At 41.6% G+C, this 17,674-nt stretch overlaps 2 protein-coding genes across 3 annotated transcripts in view; both read left to right on the top strand.

Annotated features, from left to right (window-relative positions):
- The window catches only part of Cpb2 (carboxypeptidase B2), a 40,122-nt gene extending 26,672 nt beyond the window's left edge, over window positions 1-13,450 (top strand). The window contains exons 8-12 of the mRNA XM_059274295.1: window positions 2,262-2,372; window positions 3,601-3,694; window positions 6,045-6,247; window positions 8,902-8,989; window positions 13,262-13,450. Coding sequence (XP_059130278.1) covers window positions 2,262-2,372; window positions 3,601-3,694; window positions 6,045-6,247; window positions 8,902-8,989; window positions 13,262-13,446 — 681 coding nt within the window. The 3' untranslated portion in view covers window positions 13,447-13,450. The remainder of the gene's footprint in view (window positions 1-2,261; window positions 2,373-3,600; window positions 3,695-6,044; window positions 6,248-8,901; window positions 8,990-13,261) is intronic.
- Window positions 13,451-14,358: 908 nt separating this feature from the next.
- Zc3h13 (zinc finger CCCH-type containing 13) overlaps window positions 14,359-17,674 on the top strand; it is a 69,597-nt gene continuing 66,281 nt past the window's right edge. The window contains exon 1 of one of the 2 annotated variants that reach the window (XM_059273329.1): window positions 14,359-14,699. The gene's annotated coding sequence lies outside the window, so the exon portion shown is untranslated. The remainder of the gene's footprint in view (window positions 14,700-17,674) is intronic. The other variant, XM_059273328.1, reaches the window with a different exon arrangement.

Raw genomic sequence — 17,674 nt, 5'->3', positions numbered from 1 at the left:
TCTGAGCAGCCGTTCTGCTTCTGGGATTCTCCTTCCTACAGAGATAAAGGCATAGGAAGTGTGTGAGAGGATGTTGATGCTATTGCACAGCACAATTGTACAAACATATTTTATTTTCTGAAGCTTTCATATAGGAGTATTATATTGGCATCATTTCCCAATTCCTTCTGTGTCTCTTCCTCTACTCTTTCTCAACTTCATAGTCCTTTATTCTTTAATCATTATTGTCACACACACACATACACACACACACACACACACACACACACACACACACACACACACCCCTATAAATACTGAGTTCATTTAGTGTTGCTCATATGTATACATGTTTAGGAATGACTACCAGGGATTGGATAATCTATCAGGGTCCTTGAAGACTGCCTTTTCCTCTCTCTGAAGCCATTAAATACTGGTCTCTCTACCTCTCTGTCTCTGTCTGTCTCTGTCTCTGTCTCTGTCTCTCTCTGTCTCTCTGTCTCTCTGTCTCTCTCTCTCTGTGTGTGTGTGTGTGTGTGTGTGTGTGTGTGTGTGTGTGTGTGTGTGTGCAGGTGCCCATAGAGGTCAGAAGTGCCAGATGCTCTGGGGGCTGGCGTTGTAGTAGCTGTGGACCACCTGATATGTGTGCTACACATCAGACACCAGTTTATGATCTGAAGTGTTGAGCCATCTCTCCCAGCCCTGAAGTATGATTTAAAAGAAACTTGTAAAAGTTAATAATGAGGAAAAACCTGTTTCTTATCAATACCTTTTGATTTGTATTTAAGACAGCAAACAATTCTACCCAAACTAAATGTATCAATAATACCCAAACTAAAATGTATCAATGTTATTGCAGTATGGCAATGTCAAACCAAAGCTTTCTAGGTGAAGTGATTTAACCAGATAGAGAACCTTCTATGAGGTTCTGCTGTCTGTGTTTTTGATCATTTGGGAGGGAACTCTGTGGATGTCCTTGCACCGCACTGAAAGACGCACCTCTAAGCTGGTGTGAGACAACAGGGGAGGACTGGGGGCCGGTTGATGAGTATCAGCAACCAGAGCAAGTCCTCCGAAGACTGCCAGCCGTGTTACAGCCACGTGACAAAATGTGAGGGAAAGGGACTGGAGACAAATTTATGACCAGTTCGAAGGACTGTTAGATCATCGTCTAATTAAGTCTGGGTCTAAAACAGTGGTTCTCAGCCTTCCTAAAGCTGTGACCCTTTAATACAGTTCCTCATGTGGTGACCCCCCCAACCACAAAATTACTTTCGTTGCTACTTCATAACTATAATTTTGCTACTGTCATGAATCATAATGTAAATTGTGTTTCCTGATGGTCTTAGGCAGCCCCTGTGAAAGGGTTGTTCAACTCGCTAAGGGGTCTCGACCCATAGGTTGAGAACCACTGGTCTGAAACAAGTTAGGAAGAGCCCTGGTTACTATGGATTATTGGAAAGGAGCGGCACTATACTGAGTTTTTGTTTTTTAAAAAGTCTTTGTTGTAAGCTTTATGGGTTTAAAGGGTATCCTTTCTTGGTGTTTGAAGGAGAATTTAGAAATGGGTAGTTCAATTTTTCTGCCATCATTAAATAGGAAGGTTTCTATTGACCCATGTGGTATCAGAGTACCCTAAGTTCAGTCACTTTAAGAAACTGGTATTCACAACAAGATGCTGTGAGATTTCAGAAGGAATTGTGATCGACATGTAGATCTCTGTTATGGGAGGGAGATGGCAGATGAGGGCAGGCAGCAGAGTAGCTCTGTGAACAAGGATGCTATGTCCAGGGGAATGTGTGAGTGAGGCAAGGAGAAACCACCTGCCATACACAGGCATAGGGAAGTAAGAAGAGCAGAATGTGAGGACGCAAAGAGAAGGTGTTCAAAGCTGCTGTGAGGCAACAGAAGCCCAGCTGTAGTTAAGTAGCTGTTATTAATTCTCAATGAAAAATCTCAAGTCCTTTGAAAACAATAAAGCAGTGAGGGGGGGGGCCGTAAGACACAAAAATCCCCAAGTGTTACAGCAGTCAATTTGTATTACAATCAATTATTTGTGTTTGTTTACAGTTTCATTAGTATTTGAAAATAAATTTACCTAAGACCCATTTTTTTTTTTTTTAAAAAAAAAGAGAAAGAAACTGTTACTCTTCTTGCAAATTAAATCTACACATCAAAAGCTGTCAAATAACTTCTTCGGAAGAGAGGGAAACTCATTAAAACCAAGGCAAAGCTTAGAAGGACCCAAAATGAGACACTAAACTCCTTGATTTAACGCACAGATCACCCAGTTCTATGGGAAAGAAAAGCTGTATACCAATCTCCTGAGGCACGTGGATTTCTACGTCATGCCAGTGATGAACGTGGATGGTTATGACTACACATGGAAAACGGTGGGTGAAAGCCAAGGACGCAGAATACACCCATTTGGGGGCATACAGAGATGCAGGGTTCGTGGAATCCTGGACCTTGGTGACGGGGTTTTGCTATGAAAAAAGTATTCAGTTGTGGGAAATTTCAAACATCCATAAAAACAGATGTAATTGCATAACAACAATACACTAGACATCCGTCTCACCGCCTCAGTGATGACGATTGGCTTTCTGCTGCTGTGACAAAATGCCCGAGAGTAAAAGCTTAGAAGGAAGAAAGGTTGGTTTTGATCCAGAGTTTCAGGAACTTCAGTCAATGAGGCGTGTGACAAGAGGTCATGGCAGGGAGCACATGATAAAGCAAAAGTGTTCATGTAATGACAGCTGGGAAGCCAAGAGTGAGACGGGCATGGGGGGGGCGTGGGGGGGAGGCGTGAGCGGGGGGTGGGGGGGGGGGGGGTGGAGCCAATGGCCCCTGCAAGGACACATCCTGCAGCGGGCTCAGTTTCTTCTGCTAGAACCCACTTCTTCCCAATAATGCTGTAGGCTGGCAGCCAAACCTGTAACGCCTGGGCTTCTGGGGAATGTTACAGACCCAAGCCACCCCACAGCTCAAGGCCCACTGTGTTTCATTTATGTCCTGTCAATACTATTTTAAAGAAAATCCAAGACACTGTACCATCATTTTATTAATAAACACATCATCGTGCATCTCAGAAATAAGAAACTCTTAAAAAATAAAAGCTCATCCTTGTAGCAGTGGCTCATGTTTGTAATCCCAGTAGCTAGGAAGCTGAGGCAGGAGGTCGCTGGGAGTTTGAGGTCAGCTTCAACTAAATAATGTTCTGTATGCCAGCCTGTGCAGTGTAACCAACCCAACGGTCAACCCATCCCAACCCAAAAAGGCACAGTGTGGAGAGAACAGAGAGAACACTAAAACGCATGGCCGGCTCGTAGTTTCAGACTGAGATACACGCTATTATACTTTTCTTTGAAGGAGTTCAAAATGAGCTTGCACGTGAAAGTAATTGAAAGGAGGCGGGGCTAAGTAAGAAGGCGGTGAGATGCTTAGTGGAAACAAATGAGTTTTCATACTTGTACAGTCAAAATCCATGAGATATTATCATTTTTTTATTTGGCTCAAGCTAACAGTTCGAGTGTGACTGGGACCTGGATGGAGATGGGGCTGTGTGAGAGGACCGTGGCAGATGGTCCAGCTTGATAACCTGTCCCCGTCTGGTTCCTTTAGAACCGAATGTGGAGAAAGAACCGTTCTGTCCACAAGAACAACCGATGTGTGGGCACAGACCTGAACAGGAACTTCGCTTCCAAACACTGGTGTGGTAAGCGTTTGCTTCATGCATCTCTTCATGAAAATGGTGAGAGATGCCCATGAATTCAAAGTAATTACAGGGGTGTGTGTCAGAAACAGGAATAATCTAATAACGAACATCTGAAGTAAATATAATGCTGTGACTGTGGACTGGAGCCCAGCAAACCGCTTTAACCTCTCCCTGATGCTGCGGGCTCATCTTTAAATAAGGACATTGAACAGGTTAATTCTTACTTATTCTTCGATAATCTTTCACATATAGACAATGTAGCTTGATTGTATCCATTTTCAACTCCCCTTCTCACTCTCCCCAAACTGCCCTAAATATGTGCCTCTCCCATCTTAGTTATCCCTCTTCTTCCCCTTCCTCTCCTCCTCCTCCTCCTCCTCCTCCTCCTCCTCCTCCTCCTCCTCTTCCTCCTCCTTCTCCTCCTCCTCCTCCTCCTAGTTCACTGACTCCAGTGACAACATCCACAAAGAAAAACGGCAACCTTCTCCCAGCAACCATCAATTGCAAATGGCCCCTCAACTAGGAAATGGTCCTGGTGAGCTCCAGCCATATCCACGCTAGCATTTTGACTGGTCTGATCTTGTCCAAGTGAGTACAGCGAACCACAGCTGCTGTGAGTTCCTGGTGCAGCGTCATGTCATGCTCAGATGACAGTGCTCCCAAGCTCTCCTCAGACTCCTTTGGCTCTCCCATGCTTCATTCTTTTTCCTGCCTCTTTCTCAGTATTTCCTGCTCCTTGTAGGGATTGATAGAGATGATCCACTTAAGGCTGAGGACTCAATCAGGACCAGTTTTTAAAGGTCTCTTCTAGTTTCTAAGTTAAAAAACAAAACAAAACGCTATCTCAGACTAAGAAGGGCATTATCAGAGATCTTGCTTTAACATGTCATGTTCATCCTCAGGACATCAAAGACTAGGGTAGGGGACACCCTCTCATTTTCAGTTGCACAGGTAAACTTTTTTTTTTTGTAGAAACATTTTCTTTTGTGTCCGCTATTGTCTTTCTTAACAAGTTCATCCTTTCATGAATAACATAAAATACTGAGAAGTAATAACAATATAAAAGGTGACGCAAAGACAGGCAAGTGGGAGATTGTCATCCTTTGGTTTGAATGAGCTGAGGTGCTCGGTGAACATGGACTTGGGTCGTGGAAACAATCAGTTCTCAGGGAGGCAGGTGTAAGCTCACCCTTTTTTCCCACTGCATCCAACATTATAGTTCATCATGCTACAGTTAAGAAGCAGCTATGGGCCAAGAAGGAATGGTATACATCTGTAACTCCAGCACTCCTGGGCTGAGGCAGGCAGGTGGCAAGGTTTAAGGTCAGACTGGGCTACACAGCGTGACCCTGTAAGAAACTACAAACAAGGCCCTAAATTATACAATGAGCTTCAATCATCTGCCATATTGAGAATATATACACATGGCTTGGGTAAAATGTGGCTCTCTGAGGCTTCAGTCCTGTGTATTAGAGACATGAGGAGAAATACTGAAAGGCAGGTGTATTAGTCAGAGTTCTCTAGAGGAACTTAACTGATAGAATAAAAAAAAAGGATGTGTGTATAATATATATATATATGTGTGTGTGTGTGTGTGTGTATGTATATTTATGTATATATGTATATGCATGTATATATACACTCCACTTCAAATAATTGTTAAGAAAAATCCCTCACAGGTGTACCCAGCCTCTTGGGTTTTAGTTAACTCTAAATATTGTCAAGCTGACAACAAAGGAGAGCCATCATATCAGGCTACCATACACAGGGACACACATTATGAATTAATTAAATGGATTAATAAATGAATTAATGAGTTAATAAAGCTTAAATGAATTAATAAAGCTTACTCTGGTACCAAATATCATGGTCACATTTTAAGTCATAGTCCATGTATCTAAGTGTAAATTAGATCTGGAGACTTATTTCCATGGTCTCACTCTGGTTGAGGGTTCTTTTTTTTTTTAAATGAATTATGCTGATTTTTAAGCTGTTAACGTCAGAAAAATGCATCTATAGTGACTAAGGAAATTCAGTTTATTTTCCCTCATTTTATCAAAAGCTTGGAAACAAGTTAACAGCTGAGACCTTCCTGGTTGTGTTTTCAGGATCCAAGATGGCTCCCCCCAGGGATTCAGAGAGACCCACCTAGGATGGCCTTAGCAAGCCTGATGTAAATATTTGATTTCAAAAGAAATACAGATGACATTTACTGGATATCAAAACTACATTCTTTATAGAGCCTTCCCTTGTCCATTTTTCTGCATTTGCTGCACTGTAGATTTAAGGTGAATCACAAAGCACAGAACACACAACTTCTAATAACATCTCTTTAACCATTTTACCACAGAGGAAGGTGCATCAAGTTTCTCCTGCTCTGAAACCTACTGTGGACTTTATCCTGAGTCGGAGCCAGAAGTGAAGGCGGTGGCTGACTTCCTGAGGAGAAACATCAACCACATTAAAGCTTACATCACCATGCACTCATACTCCCAACAGATACTGTTTCCCTATTCCTATAACAGAAGCAAAAGCAGGGACCATGAGGAACTGGTAAGCACTACTTGTGAATTTCATTATAAGCATTTTAGAAATAAAACAATATTCTGTCCAAGAATCAAAAAAGGTAGGAAAATGTTTTTCCTTTAGGGAACAATAAGTAGGTGTTTTCCTCTACCCTCTAACTCTGCCAGGAACCAGCGTGGGCCCTAAGAGAATTCCAAGAATTGCTGTTAAGCTGAGGACAGGAACTTCGTTCTCAGGGAATGGCTTCCCTGTTACTGGAGAGGCCAGGAGGGCGCTGTTCCACTTGACTTACGTGGTGGTCACCCACTTCCTAGGCCAGCTTGCCTCTGGCTAACTCCAAGCCCCTCACTCATTTGGGTGCCAGCAGGGAGAACTATCTCTGTACTGCCCTTTTCAACTCCCAAGGGTTGGTGCTATCCAGGAACCGTCAGTGTCTACACCAAGACAGACCTGTTTGGAGTGTAGCACACAACACAGGACAGTCAACGAAGGCCCACACAGTCTGCTGTCTTCTTACAACTTTTTGGTCCCAGATGCTCTGTTGGGATGGACAGTAAAGGATACAGGACTCTCCGTGGGTTATACCCAGACTTAGTCAAGCCCTTGTCCCAGGTGCTTCCCAGACAGTGGCGGTGCCCTGGCATGGGCAAAGCCTGATCTCTCTTTAGTGGATTGTGCTTATCGCTCATTGTTCCCTGGCTCTCTTACCAGAGTAAAGTATACCTGCATTGAGTAGGCTGTTTACATACCTGGGCAGGTATTACTTATGACAAATACTTTTTTTTTGCATGTTCTGAAAATAGCTTGTTTGAAACAAAAACATACTTAATATTTATACTCTTTTTAATTCTCAAAGAAAACATTTTAAAGACATGTTTATCATTTTTTATTTTTATTAGTTTATTTAGTAGCACTGTGTATAGAGAGATAAAAGGACATTTGCCATGATTTAAGTGTAGAATTAGTCTGATTTTGCCTTATTTGGTGGTTGCTATCAGCACAACTACTTATTATGGGTACAATTCTGTATTCTGTCAACATTCAAAGAAGCATTAGGTAAGCCCTGCAATTAAGGATAATTCCATATGATCAGAGAGCTGGTCCAAAGTGGGTACCACAGACGGCTGTACTTATAGACGATGCACCCTCATTACCACAAAAGCGCAACAATGGCAGAAGTCACCACGGCCTGGGATGCCAGGAAAGGAAGAGGGTAAAATGAGCCCCATTCGTGACAAATTATTGTTCACTAAGGGGCGAAGAAACAAGAATAATAAAGTTTATTGATGTCAAGGGGCAGATGCCATTGCAACCAGGCACTGAGAGATTTCTATAGGCCAGGGAGGACCTTCTGTGCAGAGGAGATGGTGTTTCCCACAGGAATGTACTCAGGGGACTGTGGGGGCCACAAGCAAGTAGATGAAGTTAGCTTGTGAAGGTGTTTGAACACCAATCTGTATTTCATTATGAGGATAATGAAGTTCCATTGAAGAGTTTTTCCATCTTATTTTATGGGTGTGGGTGTTTTGTCTGCATGTGTGTCTGTGAACTCTGTGCACGCAGTGCTTGAGGAAGCAAGGGAAATGCACTGGAGCCTCTATCTAGGGCTGGAGTTAGAGAGCAGTGAGCTGCCTGTGGGTGCTGGGAATCAAACCTAGGTCCTCTGTAAGAGAAACCAGTTGTTCTAAGCTGCTAATCCATTTCTCCAGCCCCCACAAGCTTATTTTTAATTTTTTTCTTACATTTATTGTGTGTGTGTGTGTGTGTGTGTGTATGTGTGTGTGTGTGTGTGTGTGTGTGTCTGTGTGTGTGCATTTGCACATGTGAAAGTATACATGTGGAGGTCAGAGGACAACTTTCAGGAGTTGGTTCTCTCCTTTCACTATGTGGGTCCCAGGGACTAAACTCAGGTCGTCAGACTTGGCAGCAAGCACCTTTATGAACCCATAGTCATCCCATTGGCGCCTGAAACCTTTTTTTTTTTTTTTCACAAAAAACTGGCACAACACAATAGCCATGGATAGTCGTCTGGGTCCTCAAGCAACTGAAAGTACCATGATGTTAGCTCCAATTTTAGGAAAGCTAAGTGTTAAGTGGGAACTTCAGAAACCATTTCTAGGAGTTGGGATCACATGTAGTGGAACTTGCTTCATATCAGCGGCATGGCCCATCATTTGATGAGCCTTTGGGAGTCGTTAGACAAATACACAATAGAGTTGGTGAGAAGCAAATTATGCATACAGCGGATGCGTGTGTGCACTTTAGAGAAGTGGAATTCAGAGTCTGGTGATAATTTTGTCTAGAAATGGGATAGCTGCCAGTATTATAAATATCTAGTTCATTTTACATAATTAATTCCTGAAAAGCTATGTCAGGTTTTTAAAATGCAAATTTAAAAAAAAACATTCAATGTATTGGCAGAATTTTTTTTTTCTTAAGCTACTTAGTTGTGATTGCCATCGGAGGAAAACATTTTTTAAGTTAATGTATTCTTTTTAATTTACACTTTGGATAAATCCAGGCTTTATATATGTGTTTTATATATGTATGTATATATGTATATGTATAACACATATATACACACTTGGATTCAATTAATGTGATTACGATTGTTTAGAAAGGTCAATCTCTCCTGTTTCAAGGTTGCAAACTGACCAACCTCTCTCTCCAACTGCTTCTAGTCTCTCGTAGCCAGTGAAGCAGCGCATGCGATTGAAATCATTAATAAAAACACCAAGTACACATATGGCAGTGGCTCCGAAAGTCTATGTAAGTATTCCTCCTCTTTCCCTCAGCCCATCTTTCCTTCCTTCTTTTCCCTTTCCTCCTGCTGGAGATGACACCCCAGGCCTTAGGTACGCTGGACAACCACACTGGTGCTGAGGGCAGTCCTCATTGTTTCTTCCTGAGAGCTTAGACCATGGGGCCCAACAGAGGCACCCACTCAGTTTTCTTGTTTAGGTTTAGACAACAAAAGAAGCCACAGTGGCATTTAAGATGGGAAGCTTATCACTATAGAGCGGGGGTTATATAACTAGTAATCACACTAATTACGTAAAGAAGAAAAGGCTACAGCTATCATGAGATATATCAATCTAGAAGATTCCATTTACCTTGCATGCTGTTTAGTGACAGCCTGTTTCCTGACTCATAGTGAGAGCTTGAGCGTGGCAAACTCAACAAATGTTTCTGACCCATTTCTGCTGAAAGTATTCATTGAGGAAACTCCCGCATAGGTGGCAAACATTGATTCTGTTCTTCTAAAGCTAAAAGATAGATAGGTGTCATGTGACACAATTCCTGGAAAGATAGGAACAAGTGTCTACTCACTCTAGATAGGGAAACCGACAACAGATCAAAGTAGAGACGACATCTTTGTCCAGTCTGGTGAACCCAAGAGTTTGGGGCTTGCTTACAGAAATATGGCTAAGGGGTTCCTTACAGGAGTAGAAATGACTCAGTGGCCACAACATGACCAAAGCCCACCCAGCATGGGTGATAGCTTAGGGAAGCTGGAACCCTAGGACACACAGCTGGAATGTTGTATCTAGAGAAAACTGCTACACAAAAAACGGGATGAGAACAGAAAATAGACATGTAAACAAATGTCAGCAAACTGTAACTCAATGGCCAAGCCTAGGTCACTATGTGTTTTCATAGCCTTTGAACTAAGAATGCTTTTCCTATTTTTCTAAATATTTGAAAAAAGCGTGAAAATAATTAATTTTTGACACATCAAAATGATATGAAATTCATATTTGTTTCCATGAATAGTTTTATTGGAACACAGCCGTGCTCCTTAATTTGCATATCATCTATGGCAGCTTTCATGGCAGCCCAGATAATTGCAACAGAGACCAGATGGCTCACAAAACATAAACCATTTCCTATCCTGCCTTTTTCAGAAAAAAAAAAAGCCTTGCCAACTTCTGATGCAAACAAATGGTAAAATAAAGTACAGTTTCCCTCAGTGATTTCAAGAAAATAAAGTGGATTTTTAGGTTTGAGAATTATTGTAGCTGAGAGAAGCTATTGGCGAATGTGGCCTGGCAAGGCAGTCCCTGGAGAACTAACTAACAAGTAGCTGCCAAGTAACAGTGTAATATGTCCTATAAAAGCATGGAAAGGATTTTGAGACAACATAGTGAAAGCTCAGGTCTCACTTAATAAATATGATTGACACAAGGCTATAACAACAGTTGCACCCAAATTCTTTTCAATACCCCTTTACGTATCAAAATGCTTTATTAGCAGAAGTCCAAGCTCTCCCTCTTCCTTCATCTTCACCCGCCCCTGGGTTGTCTATCAGATTGGGCCACCTACTTCTGTCCCTTTGGTGTCACTGCCCCATGGCTGCCTTTGTTGACATAGACCATCTTCACACACTCATTCACCTAGGATGCCTCCCTCCCTCCCTCTCTCTCTCTCTCTCTCTCTCTCTCTCTCTCTCTCTCTCTCTCTCTCTGTCTATGTATGTCTGTCTCTCTCTGATGTGTGTGTGTGTGTGTGTGTGTGTGCGCGCGCGCGTAAGCATAGGATAAAAGTTGGAACTATAAATTAGGTGTTTGTTGATCATAATTATCAGAAATACTGGTGGATGACTGAATGCATCCACTATTCATGGATATCTTAAAAATATTAGAAATTGTGCATAAACCATCCATAATACCAGCACTCTAGCACTCAGGAGGTGAAGTAGAAGGACCAAGAGTTCAGGGACATCCTGGGTTATGTGGAGAGTTTGAGGCCAGCCTGCACTATGTGAGACTATATCTCAAAAAGAATAGAAGTAATGTTTCATTAAACAAACCTCCCAAGCAATCCAAGCACAGACAGAAAGAGGCACACTATATAATTGCTTAATTGGAAAACTTTAGAAAATCAATCAAAACTATTTGTAACATACTTTAAGTAAGGTGGTTGATGAGTCACTAAATATATACAAATGTACATTTCATATATGTTCCAGGCAGAGAATAAAAGTAAGGCATGGTGGCAATCTCAGCACTTGGCGGGGCTAAGTCAGGAAGATCACTAGCTTGGAGCTAAACAAACTATAGAGTGAGTTGCAGGCCAGCCTGGGCTATATAGTCAGACCTGTCTCAAATACACACACACACACACACACACACACACACACACACACACACACACACACACGACAGAGAGAGAGAGAGAGAGAGAGAGAGAGAGAGAGAGAGAGAGAGAATAGATCTGACTGACTGCCACAACATGTATGAATATATATATGTGTGCATGCATACATATACATATGGGTTGTTAAATGTGTGCATGTGTATACATAAACACAATAAATCTGTGGTGCCTACAAAAGAAATCTAAAACTTCTACTGAAAGACAAATAACAGGAGAATTCTTCATGTTTTGAGCAATAAGAAAATACTATTAACATTTTCCTAAATTGATTTGTATAGTTGATGCAATTCCATGAACACTTAAATACTTTTGAAGGAAGCCTACATGCTTTGTGATGGGGAAAGAATATTGAAATTTTCCTAAATTGATTTGTATATTTGATGCAATTTTATGACCACTGACATGATTTGAAGTTCATTTGGAAGCATACATTTGGTAGAAGAATTCGTAAAATGCTGACAATAGGCTAATAAGGAACAATTTGCCCCACAGAGGTATTGAAGCATGTTATAAGCACAGGATAATAGGGTAGTGTAGAACAGCCTGGAGGAGACAGATCATTAGAAGGAAATAATGGGCATAGAAAGAACTCAAATAAATAAGAAATCCTGGTTTTTCATAAAGGAGACACTTTTAAGCCAGTTAAATTATTTAATTATCAGCCCTAGAAAAACTGACAAGTCACTAAGAATAAAAACTGAATTAAGCTGGGTGGTGGTGGTACATACCTTTAATCTCAACACTCAGGAAGCAGAGGCAAGTAGATGGATATCTGTGAGTTTGAGGCCAGCTTGGCCTACAAAGTGAGTTCGAGGACAGCCAGAGCTGTTACACAGAGAAATCCTGTATTGAAAACAAATAAACAAACAATAACCAACCAACCAAACACAAACTAAATTATTAATACATCTTTCACGGAAATAAATGCCAAATTTATCAAATAATAAAGTACAAAAACCCCACCACAAGCTAAAAACTTGAGTGAGAAAAGCTTCACATGTTACACGGATCTAATAACACTAATGCTGTTCTTATAAACAATATATAGAATGAACCATGTAGAAAAGTAAGCAAGGACATTGAAAGAAAAATACAAAGATGAACAACAAATATTTAAAAGCATGCACTTCACTGATAAGGAAATCTAAACCAAAGGCAATTGCATATTATTATTATTATTTATTTATTTTTATTTATTTTTTTTTTTGCTCAGAAAATTGCCAAGATCATGATTCCTGCCAATGGTGCAGGAGCTGGCAGTGAGTGTACTCACACCCTGCTAGGAGGAGTACTTTCCATTCTTTTGGATAGTACTTGGTAACAAGTGTGGTAACTGTTAAAGATAAACAACCTTAGACAAGTAATTCTACCTCTAGAAAACATTCTGAAGTAATAAACATCGATTTATAAACAAAGGTCTCACTCTAAAGAAACTAAGTTATTTATCAACAAAATTATGTAAAAAATCAGTTACATGTAGTTTTACAATGCAGTCCAATAAAATCATTAAAAATGATGTAGCTTCAAATTCAGTTATGATACTTTTGGAAATGTTACAATAATTATGTTTAGAAACGTTACAAAATAGCAGACAGGCACTGTGTGACTTTGTGTAATAAAAATTAAGCCAGAAGAATTCGTTTAGTGCACTGTAAAATGCACTAAAATGTTATCGGCACTTATCACACTCCTTGGTCAGATTATTGTTGAGTTCTGGGCAACATCTGTTTTCTTTCTCAACATGTTTTCTTCTCAATGTCCACAATTTTTGGATAAGAAATTTAGGTAACTTAATTAGAAGAAAGCAAAGTTATTTTCATTTCTACAAAAAAAATTGAGTTGAAATAAATATATTTCAAAATATTCTTTTTCGTCTTCTTTTAGACCTAGCTCCTGGAGGTTCTGATGATTGGATCTACGATTTGGGCATCAAATATTCATTTACGATTGAACTTCGAGATAAAGGCAGATATGGATTCTTGCTGCCTGAGAGATACATCAAACCCACCTGTGCAGAAGCTCTGGCAGCAGTCTCCAAAATAGCTTGGCATGTTATTAGGAACCTTTAATGCCTGTGCCTCTGCTCCGGTGTTTTTATTTTACTGATTTCAGCAACACCAAATTGTTGAACTAGCTTTTTTCTAAGTCTAATCAGTTTCCTTGGTTTTGTCAAAGAATAAAATACATAACACTTGGAGCTTAAGGGTGACAATGGCTCGTGTGTATTTTAACCTTTTTATTGTAAGGGGCTAGGTATTGATCCCCACTCCCTCATCCCTTGATTTATGATGACCAGTTTTAAGATTTATTATTTGTATGTGTGCGTGTGTGCCCCTGCGCGAGTTTAAGCACCTGATTCGTGTTGGGCCCCAAAGAAAGCGCTGGATCCACTGGAATTGAAGTTACTGAAGGTTATTAGTAGCTACGTGGGTGCTGGGAACCAAATCTGGTCTCTGCAAGAGCAGCAACTGCTGTTAACGGCTGGAGCCATTTCTCTAGCCCCTCTTAAGTTACTTTAATACTAATTTTATGCAGATCATTGGATCCAAAAAGCAAAAGCAAAGGCCCTTTGAAGCATCTTAAGGATTTCCACTCCAAAATTGCAGTCAATCTCTGCTCGTGTTCCTGAAAGCACAATGCGTGCACAGCTTTTAGTCCAGCTATAGGCCCAGGCGGGGGAAGGGCGGATGTCAAATTCTGCAGCTCAGAAGCATGCCAGGCTGTGGTCACTGCCAGTGACAAAGTGGCACTTTATGCACTGGAAAACCGTTAAATCGAGAACCTTTTCATTAATTGAAAAAATTTCAGCTATCCCTAGCCAGCTCCCAGTTTCCTTTCCCAGATCTCTGAACGCAGGAGGCGTTCGCACGCCTCACCGCCCTCGTGACGCCGGAGGGGGGGGGAGGGCGTAGTCTGGGAGGGGCGGGACTTACTCTCTGACGACTAATCTGGCGGCCGGAAGCCGCCTGGCCTGTAGAGGAGCGGGGCAAACCCGCGACTTCCGGCCGCGTTTAGCTGCTCCCTGTCTAGCGGCCTGGCAGAGATGCGGTCCTAGCGCGTTGCCCTGCTGTGGCCTCTGTGCGTCTCGTCTTGCGTCCCGAGCTCTCTGGAGCCTAGCGAGGATCCGGGCGGCTCCGCTGCTCCCTGTTGCCGGCGTCCGCCCGCCTGCGGAGGACCGGTTCCTGGGAGCCGCGCGTGCACGTCCTCCTCGTTGTCCTCCCGGGGCCGGGCGCGGGGACAGTCGGCTGGCTGCCCAGCTTCTTGGAGCGGAGGCGGCAGGGACGCCCGAGGACTGCGCTTACTGAGGGTGCTCGGAGAGGAGGTAAGCGTTCTGGGAGCTGATCGGGAGAGGCCGGGCTCAGGTGGGAGGTTGGCGCTGTGTTCTCCATCCTCTCGCGTCTTACGCTCCTTTGCTATTCTGAACTCTGCTTGAGCATCCCACTCTGAACTCTGCATTAGCTCCCAGTGCTGAGATGTGTCGTCTGTTGCTCTAGTAGTGGTCCTGGAGTTCGTGTCAGGGGGCAGGCGGACTTGGATACCCTGGCGCGGTGGTCTCGTTTGTGTGTGATCAAAGGGTGCAGCGGTGCAGTCTTGGATTTAGAATTATCTCCACGTGTTCTAGACCTGTTGGAGAGAAGTCTCGCTTTTGATTGTTTCTGTCTGGTCTTGCATTTTTCCCGGCTGTAATAAATACTATTGGGAGTGTAGGAGTTCTACTTTATCTTTACACTCCCTAGTCACTTTTGACAACTGTATCAGAAGCAAGGGAGGGTGGAATGAAGAGAGAATGTATGTCTGGCAGTATCTTTCTCTAAGCCGATTAACACTTAATGTGGCTGGAAAAGTATTCAGAGTTGAGAAGACTTGGATGATATTGGTAGGATCTTGTTTGTGAAGGGCAGTATCTTGTTAATTAGTTTTTATTACGAATTATGGACATGTGGAATCTTCTGGTTTGTGGGGTTTTGAGGAAGTAATTTGAGAAGTTTGGAACTTTTAAGTCTGGCATTTAAGATTTTAAAAGTCTGTGATACTGGGCGGTGGTGGCCCACGTCTTTAGTTCCAGCATTCGAGAGGCAGAGGCAGGCGGATCTCTGTAAGTTCCAGGCCAGCCTGGTCTACAACAGAGCGAGTTCAGGACAGCCAGAGCTACACAGAGAAACCCTGTCTTGAAACACAAAACAAAACAGTAATAACAACAATAAAACAATCAAAAACTCCTTAGAAAAGTCTGTGATATAGTTGCTCAGTTAAATCCAAATGATGATGTGGTTCTGCCTGTGTGTTCAGTTTCGCTACGTAATTTTGACATTACTAGCTTTAGTATCTAAGCAACATGTTTTGCAGCACAGTGTATAGATCTGCAAGCAACTTCCAGCCTTGTATGGCTTGATTCTATCAGATGACACTTTCAACTGCAGGCTTAGCAGGTGGATGTAGGCATGTAGCGTAGCAGTTTGTGCGAAAACGGTTGTGCCCTGAAACTTGAGTTTCAGTGTGAGCACCTGGTAGGATGCATTTGTTCAAAACACACAGTTGACATCCACCCATAGCTTGCAGCCTCAGATACCCAAATGTACAGACACTCAAATCCCTTCTAGAAAATGATATAATCTTTGAACATGTCCACACCTTGTGTTTTTTCAGTCACCTCTATACTTCTAATACATAATATGATGTAAATACTATATACTGTTTAGGAATAATATAAAAAGGTTTGTACATTTTCATGTAGGTTTTTTTTTAAAGTATTTTCAATGCAGGGATACAGCCTTTTATTTGCTTTCTGTTTGCTGGTGATTCAGAGTGATCATAACTGCTTATTTTGAGATACATATTCACGGCCACACTACCCTGAATGCACCTGGTTTCAGAAGCTAAGCAGGGTCGGGCCTTGTTAATACTTGAATTGGAGATGTCTGTAATATAAATTTAAAAATACTAAAGCACAGTGTAACATATATCAATTCATTTTATTCAGTTGTTAGTGTTACTTAATTATGAATTTTGAATTTAAACCTAGGTCACATCCTCGAGATATTTAACTTCCCAAATTTGAATCCAAAATATCCCTAGTCTCAAACATTTAGGATAAGGGTTCTCAGTTAGCGTATGTTTTACTGACAGACTTTTAGCAGACCTTGGAAGTAATTATTGGAAAGAGCCGCCTCTGTGATGCCCCTTTCTCACCGTGTTTATGGTGTGGAGCTCAGGGTACCTTGTTCCCTGCAGAAGGGGGAAGGGGAGCAGTTCTCATACTGGAGATACATTTTCTGTCTTAGTAGGTTCATCATTAGTGCCCCAGAATTTGCTCTTTTTAATTGAAGGGGTTGATGAAAGCCCCAGATGTCTATTAAATTTCAAAGGAGAGCAGATAAGGAAAACATCTGCGTAGTCGTTTGGTGTAGTTGAGAAACACATGACGAAACAGGTGACGACAGCTTAAACAAAAGAACAGTTTGGATACCAAGTGAAGGGACATCTTCAGACAAGAGTCAGTTTACTAGCAGGTGACTGGTTTAAAGACATTGGCATCCACAATTCCGGTTCTTGTGTCTACTATTTCTCCTCCACTTTGAAGCATTTATATCTATACCATTAATGGTTTTTGTCCTCTAATCAAATCTACACTCCACTCTTTTGTGGTATTCATCTTTCTTTGAACCCATCATTTAGGATTGAAAATTTTGAGCTTTCACATCAGTTGATTACATGGTTCTGAGTTACATGATTTAATATATAAAAAAGAAATGTTTTTCTGGTGTATTTATTTTCCAACAAATGAGCTTTTAAGTTATATTATTTTCTGTTCAAACAAAGTGTTTATTCATGCAGAGTCATAACTGTGTGGCTACTAACATTTAGGATAGTGTTGTGTTGAAGACTGCTAGTAGGAGTTCTTAGGTGGACAATGTATTAATTAACTATGTTACTGTAATGAAATTCCTGATACTTACGAAGAAAGCTAATTTCGACTTCTGGCTTTAGAGATTTATGCCTAGGATTGCATCCATTGCTTTGGGCCTCTTGGGTGGGTGGCACAAGCCAGGAAGTGAAGTTAGAAGGAGAGATGAACAGACAGGTTCTACAGTTCCCTTTGAAAGCATCCCTTTGCCTCATGATGCAAGGATTTTCTATTATTCTTTACCTTTAAAAGATCCACAGGACCTCATGTTACCACCACCCTGAGGACCAAGCCTTTACTGATAGTCTTTTGGGGGTGGGGGTGGAGACTCATCCAAACCTTAGCAAATGATCAGAGGTGTTCATTCCAGAACCATTGTGGTAATAGATGCC

The sequence above is a fragment of the Peromyscus eremicus genome, chromosome 9 (genome assembly GCF_949786415.1).
Source record: "Peromyscus eremicus chromosome 9, PerEre_H2_v1, whole genome shotgun sequence".
Taxonomy (NCBI): Eukaryota; Metazoa; Chordata; class Mammalia; order Rodentia; family Cricetidae; genus Peromyscus; species Peromyscus eremicus.
The sequence above is the reverse complement of the archived record's forward strand: the minus strand, read 5'-3'. Positions and strand labels throughout refer to the sequence as shown.